Source organism: Pinus tabuliformis, chromosome 6 (assembly GCF_031772625.1).
Source record: "Pinus tabuliformis cultivar Carrire ecotype Pingquan chromosome 6, CPIR1, whole genome shotgun sequence".
Classification (NCBI taxonomy): domain Eukaryota; kingdom Viridiplantae; phylum Streptophyta; class Pinopsida; order Pinales; family Pinaceae; genus Pinus; species Pinus tabuliformis.
In genome coordinates this window covers 821,126,358-821,147,498 of record NC_142292.1, presented here as the reverse complement: position 1 = coordinate 821,147,498, position 21,141 = coordinate 821,126,358, and the positions used below count along the sequence as shown (strand labels likewise).

The 21,141-nt window shown below is 33.6% G+C and overlaps 2 protein-coding genes and 1 long non-coding RNA gene across 6 annotated transcripts; 1 reads left to right on the top strand and 2 right to left on the bottom strand.

Annotated features, from left to right (window-relative positions):
• Positions 1–2,151: 2,151 nt before the first annotated feature.
• LOC149261352 (uncharacterized) lies at positions 2,152–2,743 on the top strand. Its single transcript, XM_089368595.1, has one exon. It carries the CDS (start codon positions 2,152–2,154, stop codon positions 2,545–2,547), a length of 396 nt encoding a protein of 131 aa, XP_089224721.1. The 3' UTR covers positions 2,548–2,743.
• Positions 2,744–9,139: 6,396 nt separating this feature from the next.
• LOC149261351 (uncharacterized) lies at positions 9,140–9,932 on the bottom strand. The gene is made up of 2 exons (XR_016248431.1): positions 9,850–9,932; positions 9,140–9,588 (listed from the first exon to the last, which is right to left on the bottom strand). It is a non-coding gene; the product is annotated as an uncharacterized LOC149261351 (long non-coding RNA).
• Positions 9,933–10,141: 209 nt separating this feature from the next.
• Positions 10,142–12,350, bottom strand: LOC149261350 (uncharacterized). 4 transcript variants are annotated; one of them, XR_016248428.1, is made up of 3 exons: positions 11,463–12,085; positions 10,587–11,273; positions 10,142–10,254 (listed from the first exon to the last, which is right to left on the bottom strand). XR_016248428.1 is itself a non-coding variant. In XM_089381650.1 (3 exons), exons 2-3 carry the CDS (start codon positions 11,484–11,486, stop codon positions 10,911–10,913), a joined length of 387 nt encoding a protein of 128 aa, XP_089237776.1. In that variant the 5' UTR covers positions 11,487–11,978; positions 12,119–12,350; the 3' UTR covers positions 10,274–10,910. The 4 variants fall into 4 exon arrangements, 1 of the variants encoding a protein (XP_089237776.1); XM_089381650.1 differs by lacking the exon at positions 10,142–10,254 and adding an exon at positions 12,119–12,350 and having other exon boundaries at positions 10,274–11,273; positions 11,463–11,978; XR_016248430.1 differs by lacking the exon at positions 10,142–10,254 and having other exon boundaries at positions 11,215–11,284.
• Positions 12,351–21,141: the final 8,791 nt, after the last annotated feature.

Genomic DNA, 21,141 nt, shown 5'->3' with positions numbered 1-21,141 from the left:
GACATAAAGCTCAAAATATATAGGTGATAACTGATACGTTTATATTTCCTATTTTTGTTTCACAATCATAACGACATACTATCCCACCATCATATTTCCCATATATTGGGAATTGATGTCGATTGGAAAGATGTGGAAATTAACACCAACATAATTTCAAATGACATAAAAGCTCAAAACATATAGGTGATAACTGATACGTTTATATTTCCTATTTTTGTTTCACTTGTATCCGCGTCAGCCATGTGTCGTCTCTCATTGTCCCTCATTTTTTTCTCCTCCCTATTTTTGTTTCACTTGTATCCGTGTCAGCCATGTCTCGTCTCTCATTGTCTCATTTTTTTCTCCTTCGCGTCATTTGTGTTTACTGCAGGATTTATAAAGTGCAAAAATAACATGTATCTTACTAAGAATATTCTAGAATATTCTATGTGAGTTATATCCCTACCTTCTACCACCTAATAATAATTGATAATTAAATTAGCACAACCATATAAATTAATAAACATCAAAACACTTACTTTATATTACATTTTACATTGCTAAAATTAAAATAAATCATAGCAACTAACTAAATTATAGTCACTAAACTTGTAGTGAGCAAAACTCCAGTGTATACCATTAAGGAGTCTATTGAAGACTTTACAACAATAAACTATACTAAGAGTCTATTCAAGACTTTACAACAATCAACTATATTGAGAGGGAGCCATCATAACGACATACCATCCCACCATCATATTTCCCATATAATGGGAATTGATGTTGATTGGAAAGATGTGGAAATTAACCCCAACATAATTTCAAATGACATAAAGCTCAAAACATATAGGTGATAACTGATACTAAGAGGGAGCCATCATAATGACATACCATCCCACCATCATATTTCCCATATAATGGGAATTGATGTTGATTGGAAAGATGTGGAAATTAACCCCAACATAATTTCAAATGACATAAAGCTCAAAACATATAGGTGATGACTGATACATTTATATTTCCTATTTTTGTTTCACAATCATAACGACATACCATCCCACCATCATATTTCCCATATAATGGGAATTGATGTTGATTGGAAAGATGTGGAAATTAACCCCAACATAATTTCAAATGACATAAAAGCTCAAAACATATAGGTGATAACTGATACGTTTATATTTCCTATTTTTGTTTCACTTGTATCCGCGTTAGCCATGTCTCGTCTCTCATTGTCTCTCATTTTTTTCTCCTCCCTATTTTTGTTTCACTTGTATCCGCGTCAGCGATGTCTCGTCTCTCATTGTCTCATTTTTTTTTCTCCTTCGCGTCATTTGTGTTTACTGCAGGATTTACAAAGTGCAAAAATAACATGTATCTTACTAAGAATATTCTAGAATATTCTATGTGAGTTATATCCCTACCTTCTACCACCTAATAATAATTGATAATTAGATTAGCACAACCATATAAATTAATAAACATCAAAACACTTACTTTATATTACATTTTACATTGTTAAAATTAAAATAAATCATAGCAACTAACTAAATTATAATTTTATTTTAAATTAATATTAATGATAAAAGAAAATAATATATAAGTCCAACATATATACTTAGAAAAACATGAAACATAATTTTAAACCATAAAAATTTAGCTCCACTTTAGCATAAAGATTCTTAATTTATAAATAGATTGTCTTACAATACCATGGCTTATCAATACCGCATGCCCAAATACCATAACCTACTTGATATGACACTTGTCCATATAACATTTTTTTGTAATTAATCAATTTAATTAAAAAGATAAGAAGCGCATAACTACTTTGGAGATAAATCTCAACCATTGATTTGTGAATACTACCAATAGTTTATTATATATATATATATATATGATTTTTTATAAAATTTATTTATTTATTTATAAAATTTGTACTAATTTGGGGTACTCTGAAGTAACCAGAGAAAGAAATTAACGATGGGTCCACCGCTAGATGTCGGTACTGGGGATTGGTTGTTAAACCTATGAAGTCAAATGCTGGAATTTTTTTATAAAGTTAAATAATACAGTAACAGTAGATCTGTGTCCACATTTCAGGCCTAATACCGTACACATATGCATTCCAAGTTTAAATTGTGTTCTGAGTTGGGAAACATGTGGAGTATGTCGAGTGATCAGAGTAAGCGCATTTTGCAGAGACGGTTAATCTCTCTTGCCCTTGGAGAGCTGAGACCTATTTCTAGTTCTTCGTGCCAGCATTTACAAAGAGAAGATCTGGTCAGCATGGGCAGTGAGATCTCTGAGTCCGGATGGACAATGTATCTGGATCAATCTCTAGATAGTTGGGCACATGACAATGTAACCAACCAGTTTGATACTGAGCAGCTCCAAAATAAAGAGTTTCAGTATGTAGAGAATGCTGAAGGATACCCAACTTATGATTATCCAGCTTCGAGCATTACAGGCAACGAGGAGGACTCTTCCATGGCTTCGGATGCTTCGTCTCGTCCTCAAAAGCTGCCTCTACCTCTGCATGCGGAGGATATTAAGTTTGAGTAGGACCAGCAGGCTGTTGGGTCGTATTCCTTAGTTTCTAAAAGAAAACGAGGTGCTTGTGATAAAAATGAGCATTTATAGTGCATGGCATCTGGTTCCTCCATGAATGTGAATTTCACAAGGAGAAATGTCTGAAAGGTGGGAAAAAAGGAGGATGACTATGAGCTTTCTCTATTTCTCCCGGACACAGCAAGCTCTCCTATCCACAGATAAGAGGTATATATTATGTTTTTCATATATTTGTTTGCGTCATGAAACATAAAAATAATGTTAAGATATTTTTCAAAAAGACAACATTAATTTTAGAGATAAATAGGTGGAGTAGTGGGACAGATTGTTGTCATTTTCTTTTACATAGATTGTTGTCATTTTCTTTTTATCTAGATTAGATTCTCAGAGTTATAACATATTTGCTACATGAAAGCCTCTGGTAATATTGATTATATAACCATATTAATTATATAATCAAATTACCTGCTCGACTTCTTGGTAGCAAGAGCATGAAGGTGTTTTTTCTGGTTTTTTTGAATTCAGAGAAAATAGATAATACAGACAGATATTTGTAGTAGACAGTGATTTTAGTATATGTTGAAAATAAATCCAAATATATATGCGTATAAGATAAGAAAATAGACAATACAGACAGATATCTATAGTAGACAATGATTTTAGTATATGTTGAAAATAAATCCAAATATATATGGATATAAGATAAAAAGGGTTTAAAATAGTTCATCAAAATGCTAGGCACTTCTTTGGCATCAGAAGAATATACATTTTGCTGGAATAATCTCAATAATGCATTTCCTCTGAAGTCATTGTACTTGTTTTTTTGGGTTAGCTCATAATCTGTTCTGGTCTCATTTAATTTAGGCCACCCACCTGATATATACATATTTTAATGTAGCAGGGTGGCTTTCTGGAAAGCGAAGTGAATATGGAACAAAAGCTGCAGCTACGACCAGTCGAAAGCCTTGATTATAGCCTGGATGATAATGAGGTGAAAAATTCCAAAATCTTGTTGAACTAAACTTAATTTTATCGTGGATTTTGGAAGATAACCGATAGGAAAGGAAAAAAGTATATATTTATTTATCAAATTTCAGAATATTTTAGAAATCCTCAATCGAAACATAACAATAAAGTTCAAATATGTGGTTTTTTATCTCATCCTATGACTTGTAAAGTTTAAATATGTGGTTTTTTATCTCATTTGGTGACTGATAACATGGTACAATGATTGTATTATTTGTCTATTAAATTTCAGAATATTTTAGAAATCCTCAATCAAAACATAACCATAAAATTCAAATATATGTAGTTTTTTAATCTCATCTTGTGACTAAGTGAGTAGCAAGGCTGTATGATACTGAAATCAAAGCTTCGATGGTAAAGGATTATATTTTAAAGCTGGGTATTAGTTAGTACAAATGTGGTCATGTTATTCTTTATCTCTATATTTTATATCCAAATTATTTGGAATTTTACTATAAATTTTTTGTTTTTTAAAATGATTAAATGGTTTTCACTATGAGATATTCTCTAGATGGGCCAAATTACTTCAAAATTCATTAAATGTTTTACACAATGATATATTCTCTAGACGGGCCATATTACTTCAGAATTCACCATTAAAACTCCTGGTTATTAATTTAAAGTTGGAATATTGTGGATAATATCTAAATGCCTAATGCATGTTTTGCTTCTCAGCCCTTCTTAACATTGTGTTTTGACTTCTTTTTTTCTCATGGCTGTGAAGATTGGTAAGTTAGAAATAATTAATTCCTACTTGTCTATGGTTGTAATTCTCCATTTGAGGAGTTTGTTCCTACATAATAGGAATTTAGTTTCTCCTAGTTTAGTGTGTGGTTGAGAGAATCTCTCAACCACACTATTGTACGTCTAAGATAGAATTCCTATCTTGAGACTATTGATTGTATAAATATGTGTGTAATTTCCTCATTCAAGAATAATAGAATATATTTTTGAGTGTCTGCAATTTTATCTTGGTATCAGAGCCTGTGAGGGCCTGGCCCCTCCTGGGCTGAGGAAATAAAAGAGTATTTTTTTTTAGTGTTTAGTTTGTCCATCATTAAGAGACTCTAGTTTTGGATTCAGGCGGATCTATGATTTCTGTGTTTGTGAAGCCTTTTGGTGGCGTAGTTTGGTGGTGTAGTTTGGGAGGCCGAGCAAGTTGCGGGCCGAGCGATGGCATAAGGAGAACCGCGTGTGTGACAGAGTTTGGGTGCTTCCTGGTGGATAGTGGCTGCCATATTGCACATAAATTTGAGTGGTTGCGTTGAGCCTGGAGGTGGAGATCCCCTCGGGGGGTGTGTTGCATTCAACCTGTTTGTGTGGCGGTGTGTGAGCATTGCCGGATCTAGGTGCAAAGGTTGCAACGGGACTCTAGTTCCTCGGCACCGACGTGGGTGCCATCGTGAAAATCATAGAGGCAGCCACTAATTGGACTGGCGTGTTGTTAATCGGAGGAGGTCGACAGAGTAAAGTGCCTTGCTCCTGCGTAACCTGCTGGTTGAGAGGCGAACAGCTCGATTCACTGCATGAGCTTTGATTTAGGGGCATCGCAATTTTTTTTCTTTTAAATGCCGAGAGACCAGTAATCTTGGCTGATCTCTGGTGTGGTGAGGGTTTTTTATTGTTGACCCGCACCGAAAGTATGGATGCGAAGAAAACCTGGTGAATCGACCTTTTTAACTCTGGAAGTTTTTTATTTGAATACAATCCATGTTGATGAGGAAATGCATTCCATAGTGGATGCTGTGACGAGTTCTTGATTTGAAGTAACTGGCCCAACATCAGAAGAGGTGGTCTTGCTGAAGGTCCTGTAGGTTCTTCTGGCTTTTATTAATCTGTTCGAGAGGGAATATGGCAATTTCCAACCTGCTTTCCAGATAGCTGGCTTTATGGACGCTTTGAGGACCTCTCGTGAAGAGTTCAAGTTATCATTCGTTTACTTGCATTCTTCGGAACATCCGAACATGTCGACGTTCTGTCAAGATACGATGTGCTCTAAGGTGGTCGTGGAATATATCAATCATAATTTTATTTCATGGGGAGGCAATTTTAGGGCCAGTGAAGGTTTTAAGATGAGTAACAGTCTAAAAGCATCGACTTTTCCTTTTTGTGTTGTTATCATACCTGCAACCAACCAGCGGATTGCCCTTCTACAAGAGGTTGAGGGCCCAATCTCCTTCAGAGTTGCTGTCAGTTCTTCCTATGGTGAATTCGTTGGGCAGAAAAAGAAATTAATGTGAAGAGATCATGGAGGCGTGCATCTGCTGATTCGAGTGAGACTTATTATCGTGGAGTCATGATCGTCTGTCTGGGTTTCAGTTTTGGCACTAAAAGATAACCTCCAAGTTAGGGGTTGGACCAGACTCATGAAATCCTGCGCTTCTGCGTGGATGATCTTAGGAGATTGCATGTATATTATCGTTGGCCCTGATCTGTTGAAAATCGGCATTGACGGGATAGATGGAACCGCAGCGTCCGGCTTCCGAATTTTGTGAGATTTTTTGCAGATCGGAGGAGGCCGGACTTGCCCGGAGGCCGCGAGGAGAGGCCGAGGAGGCCGGATCTCTGTTTTTTGTTTGCAGGCCACAATTTTTTTGTTCAACAGATCTGTTGCATCATGATCTGGCATGGTTGATTCTCTGATATACGCTTGTCTGCTGACTGGCATTCTATTTACTGCATCCCTTTAAGAACAACATTCAAGGGATCTGCTCCAATTAATCTATCAGATCAGCTCCATCAAGTGTTGTGTTGGGCTCTTGGATCAGTAGAAATTTTCCTGAGCAAGCATTGCCCCATTTGGTATGGATACGAAGGCAAGTTGAAATGGCTGGAAAGACTGCCTTATATAAATGCAACTATGTATCCATTGACATCCTTATCCTTGTTAGCTTATTGTACCTTGCCTGCTGTATGTTTGCTCACTGGAAAATTTATAATTCCATAGATTAGCAATTATGCCAGTTTATGGTTTATTGCTCTCTTTGTGTGTATCATTACAATTGATGTTTTGGAGATGCGATGGAGTGGGGTTGGTATTGATGATTGGTGAAGAAATTAGCAGTTTTGGGTGATTGGGGGTGTGTCAGCCCATCTTTTTGCTCTCCGTTTGTCCTCCAGCAAGGGCGACCTCGTTTCTACTCTTACTATTTGGCCATGAAGTAAATGCTACTGATTTTCATAATAAGTATTTCATGTCATGCTATTGTATGTTATTATTTAATTGACATTAGTATGACCAACTATTGTCACAATGTTGAGTGTGTTGGAACTGGTCATTCCAACACTAAGCAAATTTGCAGGGAATGGTGAACACATGACAATGAAAATGACATCAATTGGAGGATGATCGAGATCATGTTGCAGATTGTTAGCGAGCATGAGGCAGTATGCTTGAAAACAGTGACTAACCTTGATACTATGAGTAGGGGAAGTGGCATTATGTTGCGATTCCAGGAGAATTGGATACTGAAATGCAGTGGAGGATTGGACCGTGGAGTCCTAAATTACTGATCTTGAGGGGAAAATTGTGTTCTCTTCGTGTGGCTGTGAGTGCCTATGTTCTGGTTTCTTTATCAGTGAACCCCTCAGAGATGAGGTAAAGGAGCAGTGACAATGTTTATGGTGGACAACAAAGTAGATGTTTGTTTGAATTAGTGTGGTTTGTGGAATAGATTCCCTAGCATGTTATAAACAAGTCCAGTTGTTGTAATGGTCATTGTATGTACCCAGAAACTCCAAAATGTGGAATGAAATGTAAATTTTTTAAAGGCATCTGAAAGTTCGTGGTGATCTCAAAACCACTTTGTAATGGTTTATGGTTATCCTGAAACCATCTTTTATCATTGTAAAGTGAGGGTTGGTGGTGAGCCAGAAACCATCTATAGAGTCTTTGTGGCTGAAGTACTTGCCTTTGTGGCAGAATTGCCCCTGTGGCTTGAGGTGCCTTTCTGGTCGCATGTACACGAGAGCTTTGTGCTCAATTGAGCAGGCGAACTGCAGAACACCTGGCTCGGACTCGGATGATTTTTAATTTTCTGAGTAGAAGGGGATTGGCACGCTTTTCGCGCTGACAATCACGCCAGGATGCGCAACTGGCGCGTCTGTTAGGCCATTAATAGTGCCACTGCACCAAAATACCAGACTGGTGAGGAATTTTATGGAAATATCACACCAATTGACCTTCAAGGGGATCCGCAGTAGTCCTCATCTTCGTTTAACGATTTGTGAGAGGAGGCAGATTGGAGAATTTTTGGATCTGTTCGAGGGAGGCAGATTGTGTTTTGGAGGTTCTATACATGCTATTTACCTGATGGTGGTGGATTTGACTATCATGACAAGTAGTCATTAAGGGGGGGAGTTAGAAATAATTAATTCCTACTTGTCTATGGTTGTAATTCTCCATTTGAGGAGTTTGTTCCTACATAATAGGAATTTAGTTTCTCCTAGTTTAGTGTGTGGTTGAGAGAATCTCTCAACCACACTACTGTACGTCTAAGATAGAATTCCTATCTTGAGACTATTGATTGTATAAATATGTGTGTAATTTCCTCATTCAAGAATAATAGAATATATTTTTGAGTGTCTGCAATTTTATCTGAGGAAAGGTCTGGTGGTGCAGCTGAATATAACTTCACGAGACAAATTATCTAGCAGGTAGTGCAATTGAATACATTGTGGTAGAAGTGGAGATTGATCAAGGTAATTAGAATTAAGTGAATTCCACGTCATATTGTGGCAGCCTCATCTCATTGTCAGTTCAAGATACGGGGAGGAGAAAAACAGTTGAAGGACGTAGTTTCAAAGAAATTCTCTGCAGATGACGTGAATTCCTACATAATCTCTCATCTCTATCCGAAATATTTGAGAAAAGGAAATGAACATGTACTTGAATTTACAGTAATGATATTCAAGATTTCGTTTCAGCAAGGTACCGATGTTCTTATTTATTTTCGAAGTATGCTTGTTTCTTTCATAACATTTGAGAAAAGGAAATGAACATGTACTTGAATTTACAGTAATGGTATTCACGATTTCGTTTCAGCAAGGTACCAATGTTCTTATTTATTTTCGAAGTAAGCTTGTTTCTTTCATAACAGAGATGAAATCCAGCGAACTCACACACTAGTGAGCATTGAGACGTACAGGTTTGGGCTTGCTGAAGTATTGAATAATTCATTATGGCATGTGAACAACTTGTCAGACAACTCGGTTAAGATATAACGTTCCATATGATGAATTGCTTTGATTAAAAATGCTGCTATATCGGATGGTTGTTTTGATCAAATAAAGATTATGTTCACTTTTACCTCTGGAGGAAGAGAAATTACTCATTTTTCTTTTAAAACGAACAATGAAAAAAAGAACACAATCATTCTGCACATTTTCTTAAACAAGGGTGTAAAAAAAATTCCCAAGTGTACAAAGGTCTATATAGAAACGTAAACCCTTCACTTTGATCAGATCGATTTTTTACACATTGTTCATACTATAGTAAGATCTTTAATTCTGAAAACACTCAGCCATACACGGAAGATAATTTCTGCTCTGTTATATGGAGTTCACAACATTAAATCCAGTTGAAATACAAAAGAAAATAGATATTCATTCAAATTAACATTAAATCTCGTTGAAATACAAAAGAAAATACATATTCACTCAAATTAGTTAAAAGACACAAACAAACTTCTTAACGGATTTCAATGAAGAAATATAGAAGAAATGATCCCACTACCTCGTCTCTAAAACTAGGCGATAATTTCATTACATCTTTCTCAAGTAAATGCCTCGCTCTTGCAGGATGGAGGCTTCTTTCTCCAAGTAAATCCCTGGCTCTTGCTGGATAGAGGCTTCTTTCTCCAAGTAAATACCTGGCTCTTGCTGGACGGAGGCGCAGGTCAGTCCATCGGTTGCAACAAACATCCACTCGATTTGGCTTAAAGGCATGGACAAAGTTTCTACTGGAGGATATCGAGCAGGCGTTGTAGCAGGTACCAAGTTTCCACTAGACTGGTACTCCAATAAAGAGAATGGAGTACACGCATATTAGCAAGTGGTTACAACTAAACATTGGACGGTTGAACATACGGTTAAGAGGCATAAACTAAGGAGTCAGTTCGGTCCGGATCCAATGGTGTAAAATGTTTTAATCGTCTAACAATCAATTATAGGGTGCAGATTGTGCCAGCATAACAGCCAGGGGAGTTCTTTCTAGAGGGAAACGCCTTACGGCGTAATTAACAGAGTCAGTCAAGAAAATGCTATGCTTACCTCCGAGGGATGAATCTGATATTTGCAAGGGTTACAACGTTGCTCAATCCCTTTTTCCTTGCCCTTAGATGTGTTTCTATGGCTTTCTGTGCAACGAGGGATCTATATATGTTGCCGCTTCACCATGGATGCAGAGGGTATAATTTAAAAAACCAAAAAACTGCCTCAGGATGGATTCAGAGGATTTAATTAAAAAAACCAAGAAACATGGATTCAGAGGATTTAATTTAAAATACCCAAGAAACCGCCTCACCATCGATGTAGAGGATCTGATACTCTGGCACAGCGCGGCACTCTGGCTTGCAGTCAACTTTTTAAATTTGTGAACAGTTGAGTAATATCTATTCTAGATTTTGCTTCATTAATCGTAATTAGAAACAAATAAAGCTGCATGGTTGATCTGATCTGCATGCATCACAAGTTTTAATTACATTTCATTCCCCTGCTTGGCATGCCTTAGAAGACTGGGAACTAATTGAATCATCTAACTATGCATTTTTGGCTTTTCAATTTCGTAGAATCTAACTATACTTTCGGTCTTCTAAGAGTGCTTATTGATCTTTTTATAGGAGTGCTTATTGCTAGCTACCACGCAAACGCAAACGAAATTCATCTTCATCTCTTTCATTCTCTTTTAAAACAGAAATGGAAATCAATAATAATTGGCGAAAAGTCATAATGTAGAAATGGCTACATATGGTCAGATTTATATTTATATCGAGGGCTGCTGTTCTCACCTGTTATATGCCTCTCCGTCAAAACCTTCCTTCTATTTCTGCAACTCAAGACAGAGCATTCCTCCATTTTTCAATGGTGTCGGAGTCGTATCGTTCTTGACCATCAAATGTTTTCTTCCCTTCCCTTGGAGCTTAGAGGGTTGTCCATCGAAATTTAGATGCTATGATGCATTGAACCAATTTAGATGGTATTTCGCCCATCTTCCCCTTTGAATCGCCGGATCAGAATCGACCTCCGCAACACTAAATGTTGTTTCATATAGAGCATGTCGCCTCACCCAACTCTCATGGAGCTCTTTTTTAATGGACAATAAAAGTCAATCCTCAGTAGATGGGATCAAAAATCACATCAGTAACTTCAATCAGAAATTTATTTATGAACACAGCGAAACCAAGAAACCGCAGGCTCTTTCCTCCAGAAAAACGCTCCCACTGGCCGTTATTCGATGATGGCCACCGCCCGGATCCAACCCTGATATTGGCAAGTAGGGATCTATATCGCAAGTAGGGATGCAGAGGATCTGATTTTAAAAACCCAGAAACCACAGGCTCTGCGGAATTTCTGCTCCAGAAAAACGCTCCCAGTGGACATTCTTCAACGATGGTCACCGTCCAGATCCAACCGTGATATTGGCAGCCCTGTTTCTCTCGATATCTATGCAAGAAGGGATCTGTGCAATTAGGGATCTATACTTCCGCTTCACCAAGGATTTAATTTAAAAAACCAAACAACACTGAACATCAATTTACAGCAAAGCAATCGAATCGAGCTATGCGAAAGAAATTTGTTTCTAAAATCAAATCGAATCCTCTCTCATTCAGCTAATCTTCCATAATCAGAGTGATCCATACAAAGAGTGATGCCTTATTGTTTACCTGTGATCGAGTCGGATGCCTCATTTAACTGTGATCCCTGGGCAGAGTTGTCTTGATTCAATAATTGATGCGCTACCTGCCTTCGCCTCCACCTCTCAGGGAACACAAACACGCGTCTACCTCTGCCTCTGCCTCCACCTCTCAGAGAATACACCAAACAGACAGACACACACATACAGTCACACACCAAACAGATGACAGACCAAACCACATTCATACGGAAACACAACATATGGAGCTCCAAACATACAGACCACACAACGAAACCCTGAGAGGAGGAGGAGGAGACGCACTGCAATGCCAATGCCAATATGAATCGAAAAATTGAATCGACTTAAACCGATCAAGATCCTCGATCCTTGATGATGATTAATTCTATCACATACTGCAAATTCTGTTAAGAACGGAGGGCTCGGATTGCAGCGCTGGTTATCTCTTACATTTTCATGCCAATTCTGTTTGCAAGGGAGGGCTCAGATTGCAAAATGCGGAAATATGCTCCAGTGTTTTTAACCGCTACACAACAAAAGCTAAAGCTTAAGCTAGACTACAAAAGCTAAACCTAAGATCTACAATGTAATCCCTTATTCTGCATTTGCTAGAAGATCTATCTGTGCATTTCAAAATTTCAAAATTTAGAGGGCTGTTGTTCTCACCTGTGCAGAATGGAGGAAGAGCGAGCCCAATAGAACGAACTCATACACATCTAAACACACATATGCATATGCGTTAAGGCCTTTAAGAATGTCTTGAACCCATACAAGCAATTGTATTGGCTGTATGAACTCTGTAATGGCTGTATGAGCTATTGTAATGGCTTTGTTATAACGGCAAGCTTTTGCGCTTTCTTTATTTTGTGTCCTTGCTTTTTCTGAGAATTTTTGCTTTATTTTAAAAGAAATGGAGAAATCGGAGGTGTGAAGAGTTTGGTGTTAAACATTGCAAAAATGAAGAAATCGGAGGGGCGAAGTGATGGTCAGTAAAATGGAGAAACCGTAACAGGGTAGAAATCGGAGGGGCAAAGTGATGGTCAGTAAAACGAAGAAACCGTAACAGGGTAGGTGGTTACCTGGTTACCGTAACCGCTGATGGAATCATCCGACGGTAGACAGTTTTTTAATCGTCTAACAAATGATCGGAGGGTGCAGGAGGATGCACGTGGCACTGGAGGAAGTTCTTTTCATAGGGAAACGCCTTACGACGTAATTAACCATACAAAACACTTTTGATTTGTTGACAAATTTCAAGTTCAGACAAAAAAAACACGACAATGATGTTCAGTGTTGGAAAGAAAATAAATGACTAACCTGCACGACGGAGTAATTAAAACTATTATTAAGAAACTAGTTAACGGATTTGGCATTGGCATTTTATCTGAAAATTGTTCTGATTTCAAGCGAACAGTGCATATACATCAATGAATCCCCGTTAGAGTATTTGAATGACAATATGATAACGAAGCGAAGCTACTGTGGTGGAAGATGCATGCTGCATGGCACTGCAGAGGAGACTAGGTAGGATTATGAAGAATCTGTATCATGGCAAAGGAGGCAAGGTGCATTTTTCTTTTTTACATTGAATGGTTGCAGAAATTAAGTTCTAATTGTTCCACAAATTAATATTTTGGTGACAGTTAAAACAGAGATTTAATGATGAAAGAACTATCAATCGTATAATCTTCTTCTAATAAAAGTGCATTGTGACAACTACGGGAGTTCTTCTCAAAGAAGAACACCTTATGGCATATGCAGAATGACAACTAGGGGAGTTCTTCTCAAAGAAGAAACACCTTACGACATATACAAAATGACAACTAGAAGAATTCTTCTCAGAAAAATAGTTTATAACGTAAATTATTATTATTATTATTATTATTATTATTATTATAATTATTATAAAATTAATTAATTTTTATTTTTTATTTTTTATTTTAATAATTTGAAAATTATGATGAATATTATCGACTTCTTATTTATATCATTTAATTTATATGATTACATTAATTTAAATAAAATATTATAAATATTTTTTTTATTTTCAAATATTTGATAGAATTTTTGGTGCCAAAATTTTCTTAAATGGTTTATTAAAATATATAATATTTTCTTTTATAGTAGGTTGTTTTTTATCCCATTATTATATTTAGAAGAGTTGATTCGAAAAAAAATATTGTAAATAAAAAAGCATGTGATGTTTTAAATATTTCATAGATTTTTTGGTGGGAAATTTTATGTTAATTATTTGTTAATCTGATTGTATGTTTGGTGATTTCAACGAGGTTAGAATTTTTGGTGGGAAATTTTAGGTTAATTATTGGTTAATTTGTTTGTATGTTTGGTGATTTCAATGGGGTGTAATTTGTTTGAGTTCAATTTTAAAATCAAACATCAAAGTTTTACATGTAAAAGATAATTTTACATTTAATTTTTAAAATTTTAATTTATGCTCAAATTTGAAATTTATGAATTTTTTTTGTTATAAGGAAGAATTATTAAAATTCAATAACAAAGTTTGAAATTATTATAGTAAACATATTATTGGGCAGTATTGATCTTGAAGAAACAAATTTATCATTTATTTTAATTATTTAAAATAAATTTCATTAACTTTTTATATTTATGTTATTTTTTAAAATTAACTTAGTTAAATATTTGAAAAAATTAACCACAACTTTGTTTCCAAACAAGACTACGAAACAAACATAAAGGAACAACAATTTTCTCACACAAAAATTGATCAAACACTTTATTATACTTACATATTTATAGAGGATCAACCTTCACATCTCTTTCATCTTCATGGCCCTCCCATGAATGAGTTAAGCTAGTACCAACTCTAATACCATATTAGAAAAACAGAGAGACAAGAGATTGCACAAAACACACAAATCACACACTGATTTTATTCATCCCATAAAACTTACATATATAGGAATATAAATCAATGATTTCCACAAATCTAGATCTTAAGAAAGTGGATGTATGACTCGGACATGACACAACTACAACTCATACACTTAGGAAATAATGAAATCTAGATTGAAACTTTAGGACTTACAATAACAACCTGTAAATGACATGACACACATGACATAGAAGCATCAATTTAAACAAAAAAATTCTTCATACAATATGTTCGATATATATATATATATATATATATAGTTAAAAATAATCATAAATCAATAAATATTTAGATATAAAATTTATAAATTGATAAAATAACTCCTTTTTAACATTTTTATTATCATAGATGCTATTTATTTTAAAATGATTTTAAAATAAATAAAGTTATAAAATTATATCTTCAAAACCAAGTTTACTCTAAATTTTTAAAAGCTCTTTTCCTTAAAATTTAGAAAATATTTTTCCTTTTAAAAGCTCATTTCCTTAAAATTTAGAAATTATTTTCCCAATTTAAGTTTTTACGAGTAGTCAAAGTAAGCATAATACTAATACCAAATTTTTATAAAAAATCATATTAAACATAATAATAATAATATATTATTATTATAAGTTAAACATATATACATTTAAAAAATCATGCATATTTATCTTCACTTTATCATGAAGATTCTCAATTTGTAAATAGACTTTGATACAATACCATGACTTATCAATACCACATGGCCAAAAAAACATAACTCATTTCATATAACACTTGTTCATATAATATTTTTTAGTTAATTAATTTAATTAAACAAACAATAAATATAACTATTTTAACGATAAATTTCAATTTTTGATTAGTTTATACTAAAAATATCAGAGAATGTTTCATCAACCTAATAACTATTAATAACTAAATTAAAATTTTCAAATCCCTATTCCAAAATAAACATACCTATTAACATAATTAATTATACTTTAATTATATTTCAAATTTAATAACAAAATATATTCACCAATTACATATTTAACTTACCTGCCTATCATACTTGGACGGCACTAAATTGTAATATGCTGATATGCCAGTTTTGTTTGACGAATTTACCTAACTGTTATACTTGGACGTCACTGAATTATATCTTAATGAAGTATACATAAATTCAAAGTCTAATCTGAAAAAGTATATATTCAAATGGATATATTTTATATCTTAGTTATGGATTAGATATTTTTTTTATTATAAGAGATAGGGTTTCAAAACAATAGAAATAAGTTAAATAAATGTAAGTGTTTTTTTGTAAGCTTGGTAAGACTATATCTTTATCATGTCTAATATATCACTTCAATCAAGGAGGGAAATTGAATTAGTGACTTCACATCAAGGAGTGCCAAAGAGTGACTTAAGAAAGCATCCGATCACTGTCTATCTAAGACAGGAGTGCCAAGGAGTGCCTTAAAAGAGCACCCAATCATTGTCTATCTAAGACCCCGTGGACAGATGTAAATTTGTAAATTTATTATTATTATTAGTAGTTCTTTTATCTATTTATTAACTATACTAGTATCATCATATGAATTAAATAATTGGTAAATGTAGATATGCATTAATCCATAATAGATATTAAACCACTTACTTTATCAGATATCTTTATAAAAAACTAAAATATAACTTGATCATCTTCTACTACTACTACTACTATTATTATTATTATTATTATTATAAAAAGTAGTTAATATATAAATTAAACATATATACATTTCAAAAAATATGGAACACAATTCTTAATTATGGATATTTACTCCTACTTTACCATCTAGATTACAATACCATGAGCCAATACCACATGCCCAAAAACACAACTCACTTCATATTACACATGTTCATATGATTGTTTTTAATTAATAAAGTTAATTGAAAATAAAAAAGGGAATAAATATTACCAAGATCAATTTTAACATTTAATGTGTATTTTAATAATCTAGAATATTTTATAATGTTTTAATCCCTACCAACCATCTAATAATTATTGATAATTAAATTAAAATTCTAGAAATATTTTTCAAAATAAACATGTCTATGAAAAAAATTATTATAGTTCTAATAAATAAATTTATACCAACTTTAATTATTTTTTAAATAATTAAATACTAGAAATTGCAACAGATGTTGCAAAGGAAACACCATAAGGCATAAATTCGAGAAAAATCGTGACATATAAAAAATCATTGAAGATAAAAATTAGTAAACCTAATGTCATTCAAAGCTAGAAGATAAAGATAAATCACTTACATTGTGGAAAATTGATGAATTCTATAACCTTTACAACATAGATTGCCTCTTAATCCTCAAAGCTGGTCTTTCAAGTTCCAAAAGAAAATATTTGATAGGTTTTGAAAAAATAAAAGTAGTAGATGAGATAAACTAAATAAAATAATATTAATTCATGAACAATATGATGGTTATATTTCCAAATCTAAATTTGCATCACAAACTCACAATTTTAAGACATCATCACGTATTAGATGAAAATGAGCTAAACATCCGCTCCCAGTTATTCATAACTTTTTTGTGCAAAATTTGCAACTTTGATATGAAACGCTAGCGCATTGCAGTTGATGATGTTCAAAATCTCAAATGTTTCCTATGATAACATCATCTTTGAATTTGTAAAGAAACATTTTTGAATTGCACTCACATTTTAGAAATAGACTATTTTAGTATTTTTCATTGCCCCCTTAGTAGTATAGGGTGTACATCTCTTGGAATCCAAAATTATAATATGTATTATAATTTCTCGTATATCATTGATTTATATTAACAATTGCAACAGATCATTGTAATAGTTTACATAGTGAAGAAACCTCTACATGGTTGAAGAGATTGATTATTCACACAATCTAATAAACCACAAACCACCTATAACTTGACATTTATTCCAAATTTACCTTAACAACTCAACATAAATTAACTAAAAAAAGAAAAGCCTGGAAGTAGTCTAACGAGTATGCCAATGATTGTCTATTGACTTTCGGCAATGATTGGCAATCAGAACTATTTGTCAATGATCAGATCAGCTCTAACTGTTGCTTCTTATTGTGTGAGTCGGTTATGTGTGCGCCTTATGTGGGGGTGTTGTATGAACTGTGGTTTCATTGTGGTATGTGTTGTGTAACTATGCTTCCATACATATAACCTTGTAGGGTCCATCTCATTCAGGTAAGTATTGGAACCAGGGGTCTATCTCTATTATTCAGTGTTTGAAATGAAAAGTTGGCAAACATAAAGCAAGAGAGAACCACGTAGGCATGATAATAGATAATATTTTGTGGCACATTCATATGGACTAAACTAGATAAAAAACAAGTCAACAATGGGAAAGGTTAGTGACTTGTGCAGGAATTATTTGAGAATTATATGGAAATCAGCTGGAAATTTGGCATATTGTTGCATTTCATTTCATTTGAATTCCACCATTTTGATAGTATGTTAATTCTCGTGATTTTTTGTTTCTAAACTTACCACGAACCTATATTGAAGCAGGAAAATGGCCACACTTAAACAGTGCATTACAAAATATGCGTTTTGGCTATCTATTCAAATGACCTGAGAAGATATGAAAGTGAAGTTTTAATAGCAATGATTTTGGACGAGGCCAAGTAAAAACATTAAGGTGATTTCCAAAACTCAACAAGGGGTTATGTAAGTGCTCTAAAAATATAAAGGACATCGGCCCACTTGTCTAATATTAATTTTCTTGTTAAATGGATAAGGATGTGTTGTGAAATAAAGGTTTCAGGTTTCCTTTTCATTGGGAAAATTTCCAGTCGTGCCATACATGACAAAACAAAAGAAAAAGTATTTCACGATTTTTTTGTTGTTATTGTTTTTATTTTCGGGCCAAAAAAGGAAAGGAAAAGGGAACCAAGACACCTACATAATACACTATTACTTAGTACTATATGAATTACTGAACTTTAAGAATTATTTTCAAGTGGTTTAATGGTTATGTTTCTTCTGATTTGCTAAATATTTCAATTGGTAATTGCACCAGACGTTGCAAAGGAAACATCATAAGGCATAAATTAGAGAATAATCATGACATAAAAATCATTGAAGATACAAATTAGTAAACAAAATGTCATTCAAAGCTATAAGATAAAGATAAATGGCTTACGTTATGCTAAATTAACATATTCTATAGCCTTTCCAATGTAGATTGCCTCTTAATCTTCAAAGATGGTCTTTCAAGTTCCAATAGCAATTATTTGATAGATTTTGAAAAATACAAGTAGTAGATCAGATAAATTAAATGAACTTATATTAATTCATGAACAATATGATGGCTATATTTCCAAATATAAATTTGCATCAGAACCTCACAAGTTTAAATAATCATCACGTATTAGATGAAAAAGAGGGAGACATTCGTTGCAAATTATTCATAAATTTTGGTGTAAAAGATGAGAAACTCTAGTGCAATGTAGTTGATGATGTTCAATATCTCCAATGTTTCCTCCAAGAACATCATCTTTGAAATTGTAAAGAAATATTTTAAATTATATTGATGTCAGCAACAAATTGTTTTAGTATTTTGCATTCCTCCCTCAACAATATAGGGTTTACATCTCTTGGTGGAAAAAAAATTAATATGTACTATAACTTCTTGTATATATGATCTATGTATGTTAACAATTACAAAAACCCATTGTAATAGTTTACATGGTGAAGAAACCTCAATATGGTTAAACATATTGATTATCCACACAATCCAGTAAACCACCAACCACCTATAACTTGACCTTTAAATTTACCTTAACTCAACAAAAATTGATTAAAAAAATAAAAGCATGGAAGTACTCTAATGAGTATGGCAAGGATTATCTATCAGTTTTTGACAATGATTAACAATGAGGACTTTGTATCAATGATCAAATCAACTTTGACTAGTTCTTCTTATTATGTGAGTCTTTTATGTGCGGTGCTTTATGTGGGGTGTTGTATGAATTATGTTTCTATTGGGCTACATTTTATGTAACTATGGTTCCATACATACAACCCCATAAGGTCCATCTCATTTGGGTAAGTATTAAAACCAGGGGTCCATAGCTATTCCTCGGTGCTTAAAATGAAAAGTCAACAAGCATAAAGCAAAAGAGAACTAGGTAGGCATGAATGTGTAGTTAACATCCCTAGGTATTTAGCGTAAGTAAGAGAGATTGAGAAATATAGAGAAATGGATTAACATATTTCATGGAAATTTTCATTAATAGAAGAGCCACACCACTATAATAGGAATGGGCCGAAACCATCAGAAAATAACCATCAAGAAATTCATTCTAGTAAAAGAGAAAATACCTTGATATGAAATTACAAACTAATGCAACTAACTCAAATATTAATAGCAATAGAATTATGTAAGTTTTCATGAGCTTCAGGATCAGGTATACGTACTAATTTCGGAAAACGTTATTTGAGTTCAAGGCAAACAATTAAATGAGGGAATATTCCACAATAAAAGGAAAAAATCTACAATTGTCCAAATTTTTAGATCGGATCCTAATCTAATTTGGTGCAAGTTTCTAGTGGCTTCAACAACTTAGCTAAGGGAATTTTCTAAAGGGTTTTTCCTTTCCCACAAAGAGATCATCTCACTTACAAACTAAGATGGGATTTTGGAAAATACGTGTGGATCTTTCAATTTGAATTTCAACTATGATAGTATTAGTTCTCTAGTATGGGGATTTAGAACTGCCCATAATGAGCTCCCATTGAAGCATAATAATTGTCACATTTAAACAAAATAATAGAGAATATGTTGTGGCTACACATTCAGATGGACTAAATTAGATACAAAAACAAGTCAGCAATGGGAAATGGTTAGTGACTTCTAAAGGAATTATTTGAGAAGTATATGAAAATCAGTTGGAAATTTGGGAGATCACTGGATGACATTCCATTTGAAGTTCACCACCACAATAGTATGTTAATTCTCATGATTTGTTGTTTCTAAACTTCCCATGAACCTGCATTGAAGAAGGAAAGTGGCCACACTTAAGAAAAGAATTAGAGAAATTTCTTTCTGCCTATCCATTCAAATAGCTTGAGCAGATATGAAAGGGAGTTGTTAATGAAAATGGTTTATCTAAGTGATCTAAAATAAAAAGGACACCTACCCTCTTGTCTAATATTATTTTTTCTACTAAATGGATAAGGATGCATTGTGAAACAAAGGTTGCACAGGTTTCTTGTTCATTGAAAACACACCGAAACAAAAGAGAAAGTAGTTCACAAGTTCTTTGTTGTTATGGTTGTTATCGTTGGGCAAAAAACAAGGAAATGAAAAGGAAGCCAAGCTACATACATAATACACTACTACTTAGTACTATACTAATTGATTCACTTTAAGAAGCATTTTGAAGTGCTTTAATCATTATGTTTCATTTGGTTTGCTAAATATTTCAATTGGGAATTTCCTTTTCCTGGGAATTACATTTGAAATTTTCCAACACCTTTATTAATCTTGAAGCAATTATTAATATAAAAGTTAAACACACACAAAAGTATATTTGAAAAACATGGAATAAGATTATTAATTATGTAGATGTACTCCTACTTTATCATGAAGATTCTTATTCTGTTAATGGACTTTATTACAATACCATGGGTCAATATCATAGCTTATCAATATGGTAGACCCAAAAAACCATAGCTTATCAACACCACATTTCCAATTATTGATTTTTGTATGTTATTAATAATATTAAATAAAATATTCCATGGAAGTTAAATC

What these genes read in the sequence shown, in the direction of transcription:
- LOC149261352 (XM_089368595.1), top strand. Translation starts at nt 2,152, where the DNA reads ATGTCGAGTGATCAGAGTAAGCGCATTTTGCAGAGACGGTTAATCTCT.
- LOC149261350 (XM_089381650.1), bottom strand. Translation starts at nt 11,486, where the DNA reads ATGAGGCATCCGACTCGATCACAG. An exon ending in GGCATCCGACTCGATCACAG is followed by an intron (nt 11,274 to 11,462) that starts GTAAACAATAAG and finishes GCGGAAGTATAG; the next exon opens with ATCCCTAATTGCACAGATCC.